The sequence below is a fragment of the Platichthys flesus genome, chromosome 21, assembly GCF_949316205.1.
Source record: "Platichthys flesus chromosome 21, fPlaFle2.1, whole genome shotgun sequence".
Taxonomy (NCBI): domain Eukaryota; kingdom Metazoa; phylum Chordata; class Actinopteri; order Pleuronectiformes; family Pleuronectidae; genus Platichthys; species Platichthys flesus.
This window is the reverse complement of record NC_084965.1, coordinates 9,285,623-9,298,714: the sequence shown is the minus strand read 5'-3', so window position 1 is coordinate 9,298,714 and position 13,092 is coordinate 9,285,623. Positions and strand designations below refer to the sequence as shown.

Sequence of the window (13,092 nt, the reverse complement as noted above, 5' to 3'; positions counted from 1 at the left end):
GTCTGTCTTCGAAATATTAGATATATTGTGGTCTAGGCGAACTCATTACACACAAACACACACACACACACACACACACACACACACACACACACACACTACAATAGTGTGACTGAATAATGTAAAATGTCGATCAATACTTAACAGAACCGGAGGAGATTGAACACAGAAGCCACATGTAGCTCAATTTTAGCTACAAATAAGAAGCACATATTCACTCTTAATAAATATCTTTGTTTACCTCTATTTGAAAAGCCACTAAATGAATAATAATGGTAAATAATCAATCACTATTGGATGTGTTGATAAGTTGGCTGTAAACATTAAGCTTCATGTTCCATATAGAAAAGGACGTAGAAAGACGTGACTGATTTAGATATGAATTCACCTGAAACTTAAACAACGATTTGACGCTCAGAGTAAAGCACTTTCTCCAGCTGTACTTAATCCATACTAACTTCTGTGCAGTAAACGCAGTCTGTTTCATAATCCAGAAACACAATCATTTTCTGACTCAGCATCAGCGTTTGAGAGGACACACTGATTCTCTGTCCTCTCGTGGTATGAGGCCCCCCACCCCCCCACCCCTCCCATGTTGTGTCTGCCAATCGTACACAGACAACATCTGTCGAGGTCTCGTCCATTTTGACAGCGTTTTTTTCAGGATGACAGCTGAGTGGGGCAGCGCACTCGGATGATGACAGTGGAAAGTCCCGAAATAGCCTCGGTCAGTCAGTCAGTCATGACTCTGGAAATAGCCACAAATGGATGTGGGAGCTGAGATCATTGACTCAACACTGTCGGAAGAAATAGATAAAGTTAAAGAAATCTCAGACAAGACAGACTTGAAGTGGTGGAATTGGGGCAGGGAGGCCGGAGCATACCCGGTGCTGAAGGGCAGATTGATCCGGGGCATTAGAATGTCAGCAGCCGAGGGGTTTAACCCAAATCTCTGTGGCAACACAGCTCCCAGCATGTTCAGGGCTTAGACCAAGAGGGATGACATTTGAATTCAGGCCTGATCTACTTTGTGCCATAACTATTCCCGTGAGTGTGTGCTTTTGCTTGTGGTGCTGCATTTTTAATACATAAGATAAGATAATCCTTTTGGAGTTTTCCATGCTACAGCAGCAAAGGGGTAATAGTGAAACAGTTACAATAGTGAGAAAGAACATTTACAGTAAAATTGTGTTGCAGATGTTTGAAATAGAAATTGTATGAAAAGATTTATTTTGTGATAACATAGTATTTTATTTTTTACATCCTCCCCGGAAGTAGTTGTATGCTAGCATGGGATTGTCGTGAGCAAGTGTAATAATAATGTATGTATGAAAAGTTATTCGATTTGTTGTGGGCTGGTATTGTCATTTGTTATTGTTTTGTTGGCAGTGGTTAGCGCTGTGGCCTGACGCTTCCCTGCACAGTCCAAAGACATACAGTAACTGTGTGCCCCGCCCCTCAGCCAAGGTCAGTGCTGATTGGCTCCAGCCGACTTGTGAACTTTACGGGATAAGTATGTATAGCAGTTGATGGATGTTTGTGTGTGTGTGTCCCTATGCACCTGTGTGTGACTTTAGCTTGTCCTTCTGTGTGTTTCAGGTCCTGCTATGGTGAGGGCTGTCAGCGATGACTGATGTCGAGGCGACCCTTGAGGACTTCATCGCCTCTCGACGGTCCGGGCGCAGGAACGCCGTCCATGATATCCCAGCAGGCCCTGGAGAGCAGGGAGCCAGCGACCTGTCAGAGAGACTGGCACAACTCAACGTCAACAAACCAGGTGAGAACACCACTGGTCAAAATATCACAATGTTTCCACGACTTCTCAAACACGTTTTCCTGTTTTAATTGGACACTCAATTGAACTGAAGATTTCTTCAAACTGTGAAGTTTTGGAAGAGGTGGAGTCAAGCCTTTTCTCCTCAGGCAGACCAGTTATTCTTCCTACTTGCTTGCTGACTCACCAACCTCATTCACGTCACCGACTCTCCAAAGTCTTAACTTATGCATGAAACTCACTCTTCTGTCTGCTTCTCTCCGTTTCACTTTCTCTCCGCTGGTCAGGCGAAGGAGGAGACGCTGAGAAAAGCCAGGACTCTCCCGATAAAGAGGAGGAGTGCCAAGGGGAAGGCGACTGAATTTTGGACTCACACTCACTGTGGTCTGCCTGATTCCTGAATGCTCCGCCTCTGACTGGCCCAGTGACTGTAAAGACACAAGGCTGTCACCATCCTAACATCAGGACGACATCACCGTGGCACCCACAATTCTGCGTCCCTCCTGCACTCCAGTATGTTCCCATTTCCTTAAAAGCCTTCTTTCCTCACTGCCTTTATTTGGGGTTTGTTGAAACAGGATCAGATGTGATGCACAGGTGGACACACCATGATGTGGACAACCAGAGGCGGCCCTGTTTGTCTGCGAGCAGCTCGGAGGAGGACGGAGAGGAGGGAACCGAGGCCGTTCAAGGCTTTGGGAGCAGGATCAAGGGTTTCAGATGAATTTGAGTTTTGTCTTGCCTCGAATCAATCCCCACAGGTAAGACTAAAACGCTTCCAGGGATCCCGGGACAGTGACTGGACAGCTACTCGTCCTCTGCTCTTATCGCATCAACACCCGCACCCATGTACTTTCCTCATCAATGCTCAGTGCTGACTTGACAATCTCCCTCAATGGTTTTTGGGGTTCGAGCTCCATCCGTGTCCTGAATTTGTGAACGTTTTCTGAGATATTTTGGCTTCACTTCTGGATAAGACATTACAAGGAGGATTTGAAGATGCCTTGTCCATCTTTATATAAACTCCATGGTTTAAACATGTCATAGGTCAAATATCACACACTAATGTTGTTGCCTGGCCAGGAATATCATGTTTTCGCCCCTCTCCGTTTTTAGTTTGTTGGAAAACAAAAAACGCCTGATCAGATTTACTGAGAAATCTGGAAGGATGGGACATGGGCAAAGTAAGAACTCATACTTTATCCTTAACAATGCCAGATAGTTTTTTTTTTGTTGTCACTTTCACAAGTTTCCAGAAATAAAACTCTGTATCCAGCTGATTTAAATGTGGTTTCATAAGGGGACTGTTGGGCCTCGGTGGAGGTGAGCGCTCTACTGAGTGCCGTTGTCTGATTGGTCTGAAGGTACACAGGAACATAAGACATGTTATTAACCTGCTCTTTCACTGTCATGGTGGTGAATTGCCATCAAGTTGTGCTCTGTTTCTCCAGCTGTCTGCTCTGCTCTTACACACTGACTCCACAATCCTCACTACCCATTCTTGTGTCCACCACCAGGCTTCAAGTGCGCAGCAAGTGTCTGCTTCTTTTAGGGATTTGCCAAAAACTGATCATCTCTGCTGTCGCGACTGATTTTTTCAATATATTCAAAACACTGTAAAGGTTTTTTTCTCAAATTTTCTTTTTTTAATGATGATTTTCCTATGATTCACATGATGAACATTTTGTACGAAGTAAGCAGTTAACATCTATTTCTTTAAATCTCATTTTTCAGATGCTTGGGAATAACGAGTAATTTTGGGTAGTGACTATGTCCAGACATATTTAATCATCCCTCTCAGTGTCTTTTTTTTTAAATTTTAAAAGCTATAAAGATCCTTTATTACTCACAAAAAGTGTCATCCTTATAATTCTGTGTCCTGGTTAACAATGATTAGTTTATGATGTATGATATGACAATTTAATTTATTTAAAAATGACAATACTGACTGCACTGAAGTACACATGTGTGTTTTGTATAATTCTTACTATTTATAATAGATCTGTATGTGTGTATAAATGTGTCATATATAGTGGATTAAAGGGTTTCTGTTATATTTGGATTGTACAAAGAGCAGATCGTAGACAAGGCACCACCCCTCAACACTTTAATATTCTGTATTATTAGATTCTATAATATTTTTTGAAATATTATTTATTTGGAATTTAATGAATAAATATGAATTGAAACGACATTAACGTTGGCTCGACAGGTCAAGACTAATTTGTGCATTGAGTCAGGTTCAGTAGATGTAGCGGAGACCTCCACAATCATGTTGTCATCTTATTGTTACATTGTTATTCACGAGTCATGTTTTTGTGTTGTTGATGACTTCACTGTACAAATTGCTAAATTACGACTTTCTTTTCACTTTTCTTGTGCAATTAAATAATTTTGTCAAAACTAATTCATGAACTGAGTAAAAGCTGGTCTTTGCCTCCCTCTAGTGGTCAAACGCACCAGTTAAGTCACAGAAAAAGACATTGCTGGTCATATTTGTTTTGTAAGTAATAAGGATATGTGATGCGATTAATCCTTTAAGATCATTTGCTTGTGTGCTTTATAAATCTGTCACCAAAATACAAATGTATAATCGCGCATCACAAAGCTTGTGAAGACACAACTTCTACACACGAGTGTCGCTGAGTGAAGATTTCACACACCTTGCGTGAATGGACTTTGTTTGTGAGTCTAGCTATCTTAGATTACTAAATTAGGTGTTGGGTCATCACATGGGGGGGGGGGGGGGGGGTGACAAGAGATAATGTCCTCCTATATGTAATAACAACAGTGTTAAGCAAAGATCTGGAATACATGTCACACTTTTATTTTGTTTTTGTACACTGAAAGTGTAGCAGTACAATAGAATAATGCAGGTTATATAATACACAATGATATATACATGTTATCAATCGATCCACACAAAATCAATGAACATGCACTAAAAGTAGGAATAAATTATTTTGTTGTGATACAGTATGTTCAATTTGACAGTGAGGAGGCGGTCCATGAAACTACTGTTAGTGGAACCTCATCCCGCCTTGGTCTAAAACCCAATGTTTTCAATGTTCAAATACATTCCTTCCCTGTGCATTCCTATTTGTAAGCACTTTTGGTTTGGTGGAAAGTTCTCTAAAGTCATTTATTTTTTCTCTTTTTTACATATCCTAATGATTAATTAATTGCCCTGCGGGATAAAGAATCCATGCATGTCCTTGTGGAGCGCCGTGCTCAAGTTTGCACGAGCGACTTCCTTGAATGTGCTGCCGTCGAGAATCAGGATGAAATCCGACTGGCCTGGGTTGGAGTTGATAACTGTTGATAAGACAACACCTGCAAATGGAAAGGAAAGTGGGTCACAGCGGACAGGTTATCAAATCTCAGTTTTTTTAAGCCAGTAACGCAACACACATGCACGTGTCACACACTCTCACCATCATCCTCTGCCTCTCCGGCTGGTTTGGGGATGAAAACGGGCTCTGAGGGCCAGCAGTTCTCCTGAGTCCAATAAACCATTTCCTTGGTTTCTGTGTCAAACTTGGAGATCTGCAGAAAATGAACAGATTAGGAGGGGGGGGGGGGACATGTGTGTGTGTGCGTGTGTGATTCATTGGCTTGTTGAGGTGGATCAAATAAATGTGCTCGAGTTCTAAACAGAGGCGAGCGTTAATAGATGATTCCTGTAGTAGATAAGCACGTGATGGTGCAGTACTTTGTCCCGACAGCGAGCCTTGTTCTTAGAAAAGAGCAATAAACCATTCACCATTGTAATTATGTCAGCCGGTCATTTTCAGGTATTAAGTGGGGTAGACTTTAGACAGAGTGACTCACTAATCGTTAGGGAGCTAGAGAGAAACTGTTGTGCAAACCCATCTTTGCTGAATTTAATCAGTATATTATAATATCTAATAAAATATCAGTGCCATGTGTTTGGTTCATTTAAGGCATCAGTACAAAACAAAGGGGCAACAATTATTGCATCTGTTAACACAAATGAAGAAGTGTTGTTATATACATATGTTTTATGTATGTTTAGACTAAATCTGTATCTATGATTGAAGTAACCTACTGACTCCGATATCTCTGTTGTGAAAGGGGCGCAGGTTAAGCTCTATGCTTTAACTCTACCAAAAAACATGAGTCCAGTGTGAGTTAGCAGGAATCTTATTGTCTAAATTTATGTATTTCCTTTGGTACCTTCCTCTTTAGGTCTTTGGACTGTGACTAAACCTTGAGACCCGAGGGATTGCCTCTTCCACACAATTAAACTTTTGTAAGGCAACGCTTTGAAGTTCTTCTTTCCATTGTTTCTGCATTCGGGTCGAATGACGATCAATGGAAAGGATGTGGGTATAACAGAGTATTTGCCATCTCATGTTGTGCCAGCTTCTAATTCCCAGTTCTGCCATCTGCTCCCCAAATCCGTGAAAAACAATGCAGACCGGAACATTTACTTTCTCAAAGGCCTTGAATCGAAAGTCTCTGTTCTTCAAGAGTCCCACCAGGCCCTGCTCTGCGACAGCCACATTTGAAACAACTTGTGCATGGCCTCTTTTAAACCTGCCTATCTGGAAAGGCCTGTTTACTCGGCCTGTGATGCTGGTTGCAGCTTTCTCTCTGAAAGTGTAAAAGGGACCTGTGGCGAGTGACCATCGGCTGCAGGACTCAGACCACAGGACCCAGAAGCTGAGCCACCGCTGCTGCACAAGGTGCTGTTTGCCTGTTTATTCAAAGCTCGAATCACAACCCACGAAATGGAAAGTGAATATGCTGTTGTGGACATTAACAACGTCACTTACATCGATGGGTCTCAGGACAGCCAGCCAAAAACACAATCTCATAGATTAGATAGGGAACCTTACCTCTTTTGCCAGTGCAGATTCCTTCACACAGTTGCCGTAGACAAAACGTTGTCTCTGTCCGTTGACGTTGTAGTTGATTCTGGGTAATTCCAAACCTGAGTTTTCGTATTGGTAAGGAAAAATGTATTACTCTCACGGATACACAATGTAGGAGATACAACTTGAAGTGTCTGTTTGAGGGGCACCGAGGTTTTACCTTCACAGAACACCTCTGGCTGGCATATCAGTTTGCCCTCTTTCTCCTTCACAGCGGTGGCTGTTGTGTTTTTGAGCCGTACCAGGTCCTCTCCAACTGCAATGCCCTGCAAAATAAAAACCAGTCCATAAATAAAACCAGTTTAATCCCAAAACCTCTGTATAATTATTGTTGTTATAGTTTTTGTTATTATTATCCCACCTTGTTGGAATGGATGGGAAGTACAAATCTCCTGTAGGTTGGTTTGGAGTAACTCTCGTCATGGCCAGCGTTTTCCTTCAGCTTGCTCAGGTAGAACATTTCATAAAGGCTGGTATCATCGTAGGCAATGACATCGAAGACCACGTGGCCGTCTTCCTCGAAAGCGTTCACGTGATGGTAGACGACCATTGCTCCAGTGGAGTACTTCGTCTCAACCACTTTGCGGGTCTTTCTGTCTATCAGGTGGATCAGAGTCTGAGGACGGGAAGATCATTTGTAAAGTAGATTAGAGTCAATCCCGTCCCACCAAGGTTTTTTTAATCGTCCATAACACTGATAGCTAGAGCTGCTTCCATTTTCAGTAGTATGACCATAAAGTATGACACCTACAAAGCAATAAACATAACAGTTAGCGACGCTCCCTTACATTTTCCTCAGGGCAGAACTTCAGACAGCTTGCCCAGCTGACTCCCCTCATGTACGCCGTGGCCATCTTGAGGATGTCCAGTTTGAACGGCTGCTCGATGAAGATGAAGTAATTGTCCGTCATGCCGAAGCTGTGGTAGTAGCTCGGTGTAAGCAGGGAGCGGCAGGGCACTGTGCAGACCACTTCCACGTTCTTCAGCGCGGGGGCATTCTTGTCCTTGTCTGAAAACCCAAAGACACAAAATAAACGGATGCAGTGCAACTATCAAGCTGCACAAAATTCCACACTCTCATAGATATCTTTTTTTATTATTATCAAGATCTATGAATTATTCCCTGGGGAAATGCCCTATCACATAATGTTAAACAAAGTGAAAACTAACACCTGCATCGACCCCCTATTGCTTATCCACGCTGAGACTGAACTAAAATGGGTGCACTGTCGGGTTACAAGGTTTTGGTCTAACTATCATATCACTGTTTATGACATGTTGATGTGGAAACTGATATCTTTTTATAGTGCTGAAATTTACATCTAGAAAAATCAATGGGACCTGATGCTGACGGACTGATCAGTATGTAATAACTTCATTCTTCACTCCTACAAAGTGCAGCTGATAGGAAGAGAGAGAGAGAGATAGAGAGAGCGCTGAGGGAACCGGACAAAGTAGAGCAGGTTATGACCTTTATATACCTTTCTCTGAGGCAGCAGGGACTTTGAACAGAGTGTATTTCGTCTTGCCCTTCTCTGCTATTGAAGTTCCAATGTTGTAAGCGTTGCCCTCCTTGTCGTAGTGCGGATGGGAGCAAGCCAGGTTTACAGGCAGGTACTTCATGTAGTCCACCTGTGACAAACAGAAGCACGGGAGCTCTGAAACCTGCTCTTCACTCAATTGTTCAACAAACAGTGGTCACTTGTTGTTGTTGTTGTTGTTTTTAAATTACCTTTTCCTGAGTCTCCAGGGTCACAGGATCAATCTTGAGGATGTAGTTGGTTTCAGAGGTGGCATAGTAGTCGTTTCCGTATTTGATGAAATTGCTCGCACCGTTGTCGGTGAAGTCGGGCACCGTGTGGTTGAGGAAGGTGACTGCCCTGAGAGGTTCGGGAGGACATGGGGTAAGTTCAGGGATTATCCAACACAAAGACCTTGTGTGTTCACAGTGGGGCCTTTTAGAAATGTGTGAGTTAGTTGCATCTCTATGATAAATCTACAACAGGAAGGCAAACAGCAGGGGGCTTCTCCGACACAAACCACTGATCATCCTCTTACAGAGAATATCCTTTAGCAGTGGTGGGATGTAACAAAGAACTGTGCTACTGTACTTAAGTACATCTATTTGCAGTTTTATTTGTAGGTTTGTATCATCTACAATCAGTATTTTCTACTCTGCAAAGCTTGCATTACACATTCACATTGCTTTTTATCCTTTTAAAAGTAATCTATAATAAGAGAGGAATGTAAGTATATTGAAAAGCACTTAATTACTTATAATTACTCTCCCTCAAGTATAAAAGGTTACCGTAGTACAGATTACTAAAATTATAAAGATTATGATATGAATAAGAGAGTGTTTTTACTTGAAGATGAAGTTCTTGCGGGGGTCCGGATAGGCCATTGTCCCCATTTCAGACACAACTATCCTGTTTTCAGCCATGTTTGCTTTGTATGTGTCCCCTCTGAGGAATCTGCTTCTGTGGGTCACTTCACCTTTAAGACAAAAAAAAATATTGTTATGATTGTTTTTGTGCTATTTTGATTATCATTACTGGGCTTCTCTCCACACTAAAATACAAAGACGTTGATGTCACGGATCAATAACTGAAGAGTCAAACAACTTTCAGTTTTTCTGATATGATCTTTCATTAGTTTGTGTAATAGAAAAAAATTGCAACACCAACCATCTTTAATGGCGAAGCTGTGCATGATGGCCATCCCATCAAACCAGTGGTCGTAACTGGTGTCCCCCACAGAAAAGATGCCGGGGCCATTGCGGAGCAGGGTGCCTTGCAACCAATCGGGGATGCTCCCTATTCGGAAAGAAGCAAAACAAACCTTCAGTATTGTCAAATAAATGTGTGCATCTCTGGGTCTTTTTAGTTTAAATGTAAATAAAAATGAAAAGTCGACCTACCTTTTACTTCTGCCTTAGTAGGCTCCGGCTTCTCCACTGCGTTCTTGGAAAAGTCTGGGTACATGTTTGCGCACAGAGAGACGACGGGCTCTTGGAGGTGTCTGAGAGGAACTGTACTCAAACAAGCGCAGAGACACTCCCTTTAAAGCTGCTGTCTCCGTTGGGGAGGTGACAAATGGCGGATTATCTTATCTTCACGCTGGCCCCGAGATGATTTCATTGCAATCGCCCAGGGACCAGTTCGGCGAAACAAGTTCCCTGGAGAAAGCTTTACCCCGAACAGTCCCGCACTGACCCATGAGAAACATGCGATTTTGCCCATTTTGTCCTTAGATAAATTGCAGATTTAGTTGAAGTGCTCACCTGTTACTGCCCCTTTGGATTCTGTGAAACTTGTATTGTACATTGCATAATGTGCAATGTGCAATACAACACACACACAAACACATATTCAACGCTGGACACTCATTGGCATAATGCAAGCCATAGTCGCTTACCATCAAAGCACCTAAGTGCCTACCGTGATCTAAATCCAATCCTCACCCTGACGTTTCACACTTGGACCGGCCAAAATGTCCTCACTTTTCCATAAAATCCCCAACATCCCTACTTTCTCATAATGTCCATATGGTCCATAACTTCCTTGTGGTCTTCACAGTGTAAGTACAAGTACACACATATATAAAATAAATAAAGAATACACATGAACACACACGGTTTCAAATGGCTGAAAAAAGGCATCCAAATTGTGACTGCTACATACTGTTTACTACCAAAATTGTTGAAAACAATGCATTCTGGGCTATATTTCGCTTCTCTGGGTGTGATGTTTGAATCAGCAGCGAGGCTCTGCAAATAAACAACAAACTTCGTTATTTCCAAAGGAGGAGAAATCCTTGCATATATACAGTGCTGTGAAAAAGTATTTGCCCCCTTCCTGGTTTCGTATATTTTTGCATATTTGTCAAACTTAAATGTTTCAGATCATTAAACCAATTTTTATATTAGACAAAGATAACCCGAGTAAATATAAAATGCAGTTTTTATGTGATGATTTCATTTATTAAGAGACAAAAGCTATCCAAACCTACCTGGCCCTATGTGAACAAGCTATTTCCCCTTAATAAGTGAAATCATTATTTTAAAACTGCATTTTGTATTTATTTGGGTTATCTTTGTCTAATATTAAAATTTGTTTGATGATCTGAATCATTTAAGTGTGAAAAATTTGCCAAAAAATAAAACATCTGGAAGGGGGCAAATACTTTTGCAGAGCACTGTATATATATATAGAATAAATATAGTAACAAAGTTCTTAAGTCAATGGTTTTATTTGCTGCGGTGATCAAGTTCACAGTATTGTTTTATGGCTTCACGTTGCTGGATAGCATATCCGTCATATACTGCACTGTGCACGTGAAATCTATTTATCTTGAGAATTTGGGGAGCAACAAAGTCGACTACAGCTAACTAGGACCTGTTATGCTGTGTTCATTGTTTGTGTGCTTATGCAAGTTCTGTGCGTGCAACAAATGGTTATGTGACATTTTTGGGGTCTTGTCATGAATTTGTTGTGTTGCTTCTTATCTTGAATTTCATTGAGTCAATGCTTCGCTGATGTAATATGCCATATAAATAAACTTGACTCGACATTCATGGTATAATATGTCTTAATCTTTTTACAACATGCATTATGTTTGTTTCCAGGAAGAACCAGCTGCTGATGAACCTGTCCTGCTATGACCGGAGCAACCTGTGGAGCAGTAGGGCAGGTGACCGTCCCACTCTCCTGCTGCAGAGGTGACTTGTCTTTTCCTTTTAGGTTAAAAGTACTTGAACCTGACGTGTTCTTTGAACATTGACACGGATACTAACTACAAGGAGCACAAGAAACTTATCTCAAGTTCCTTCCATTTCCAACAACTAGTTACACAACATTTCTTCACATTTTTTACAACTCTGTCCGAGTCAGGATGTAATTGGTCACTGGTTCAAGTGGTTGTGTCTTCATTTTTGTTGTAACTGTTGTTGACCAACTCTGTCTGATTTGGTCTGATCGGTTCAGTCTGTTTCACACTAATGAGATATTACTTCTTCCTGCCCTGTTGATATTTTTCGCTGTGTTGTAGTTGTTTGTCATGTATCTTGATTCTTGTTGTTCTTGGTTTGTACCCTCGGGTCGGTCTTATCTGAAAAAAGGCTCAGAGACATTGAAATCTGCTTGACACTGATGACCTGTCAGAGTGTGGGAGGGTCAAAGAGTATACAGTAGATAGTCTCCCTGCCTAAGACCCGAGTGTACACGCATATCAAAGATTGTGCTGCAGGATTTTTAAATCCTGGGGGGCTGGGCTAAGCTATCATGGCACTTGCTCAGCTGGGGGACGTTTAGTAGTTAGTGACTGAAATCAGCTCATTTCACCTGCAGACGGACTAATATGTGAAAAGAGGGCATTGACATGCAAACAGCCCCCTAGAGGCTCACACATTCACCATCCTGTTCGCTCTGGTGAGAACAAAAAGCGGCCCATCACTACGTCTCGCACATCTGAAGTGCAATGAACTGCTATGTTCCTGGTAACTCTGTGGCTCACTCGGCTGTGGGTACGGCCAACGTGGTCATCTCTGTTCTCTGAGCTACTGGACGGAGTCGTTCCCTGTGTGGAGGCCGACGATTCTCTTGACCCTGATGGAATTAACAAGGTTATGGCTGTAACTACGGATCCCAGAGACAGAACACTGGTCTGAGGCTCTCCAGGCAAGAAAAGGAGAGTCTCACCTCCTCCAAGGTCAGTAACATGACTTTGTTGACATAAGGTGAAGACTGCAGTGCCAGATCACATTCGGTCATACAGATCCGCAGTTAAAGCCAAGTTTCTTTGTTTAATAGGAAATTTGTCTAGTCACTAATGAATCAGGAAGACTTTCTCTATGGCATGTTTATTCTCAATGCTCTGTCTCTCTCCCCGCCCTTATTTAATCAGCTGAGGATAGGATGTTTACAGTAATCCAATTCGATTTTGCCATGATCTCCATCAGCCTGTCATGTGATTGCCGTCAAACTTCTGTTCTCCTCTCTGTCACCAGCAGCAGTTATTTCAGTGATTTGCTGCAGCCCTCCTCCTACCCAGTCACCTCCAGTCTCCATACCCAGTGTTCTGGTCGAGTTCAGCTGAGTCCACTCGTCTCATCTAAATCATTTTCAACTTTTTCGAGGTCTGTCTGCGTGTTGAGCAACATAGCTATGGACAATTATCACAGCCTAGGCTAAATCAGTTAGCAATGTGATTGGTTTAAAATATCCCTTATTGGTCCACAGCTGTAGTCCCACACCTCTTGTGTCGGAATCCAGGAAGTGACAAGAAGCCGTTCTCCATCACGCTACTCGCTACGCTTCCGGTTGCTAGACAACCCTCCCTCTCCTGATAGTTAGATGTTGTTTCATAAACTAGCCTTGAGTAGAAAATATGATGTTTTCTGCTCCCTCGGCTGCACTGACT

At 42.2% G+C, this 13,092-nt stretch overlaps 2 protein-coding genes across 2 annotated transcripts; one reads left to right on the top strand and one right to left on the bottom strand.

The window, feature by feature from the left end:
* The first annotated feature begins 1,527 nt into the window (after positions 1–1,527).
* pkia (cAMP-dependent protein kinase inhibitor alpha) lies at positions 1,528–4,151 on the top strand. Its single transcript, XM_062379101.1, has 2 exons — positions 1,528–1,777; positions 2,062–4,151. Exons 1-2 carry the CDS (start codon positions 1,627–1,629, stop codon positions 2,133–2,135), a joined length of 225 nt encoding a protein of 74 aa, XP_062235085.1. The 5' UTR covers positions 1,528–1,626; the 3' UTR covers positions 2,136–4,151.
* Positions 4,152–4,602: 451 nt separating this feature from the next.
* bco1 (beta-carotene oxygenase 1) lies at positions 4,603–10,532 on the bottom strand. Its single transcript, XM_062379069.1, has 11 exons — positions 9,593–10,532; positions 9,360–9,488; positions 9,039–9,168; positions 8,405–8,552; positions 8,154–8,304; positions 7,461–7,681; positions 7,034–7,288; positions 6,833–6,938; positions 6,637–6,731; positions 5,209–5,320; positions 4,603–5,107 (listed from the first exon to the last, which is right to left on the bottom strand). The coding sequence occupies exons 1-11, from the start codon at positions 9,654–9,656 to the stop codon at positions 4,953–4,955; spliced, it is 1,566 nt and encodes a 521-aa protein (XP_062235053.1). The 5' UTR covers positions 9,657–10,532; the 3' UTR covers positions 4,603–4,952.
* Between the last annotated feature and the right edge of the window lie 2,560 nt (positions 10,533–13,092).

Bases quoted from the DNA above. Each gene is read 5' to 3' on its own strand.
- pkia (XM_062379101.1), top strand. From the start codon at position 1,627: ATGACTGATGTCGAGGCGACCCTTGAGGACTTCATCGCCTCTCGACGG. The intron at 1,778-2,061 runs GTGAGAACACCA...TCCGCTGGTCAG, and splicing joins ACTCAACGTCAACAAACCAG to GCGAAGGAGGAGACGCTGAG.
- bco1 (XM_062379069.1), bottom strand. From the start codon at position 9,656: ATGTACCCAGACTTTTCCAAGAACGCAGTGGAGAAGCCGGAGCCTACT. The intron at 6,939-7,033 runs GTGGGATAATAA...TTTATTTTGCAG, and splicing joins TTCCCATCCATTCCAACAAG to GGCATTGCAGTTGGAGAGGA. The intron at 6,732-6,832 runs GTAAAACCTCGG...ACGAAAACTCAG, and splicing joins GCCAGAGGTGTTCTGTGAAG to GTTTGGAATTACCCAGAATC.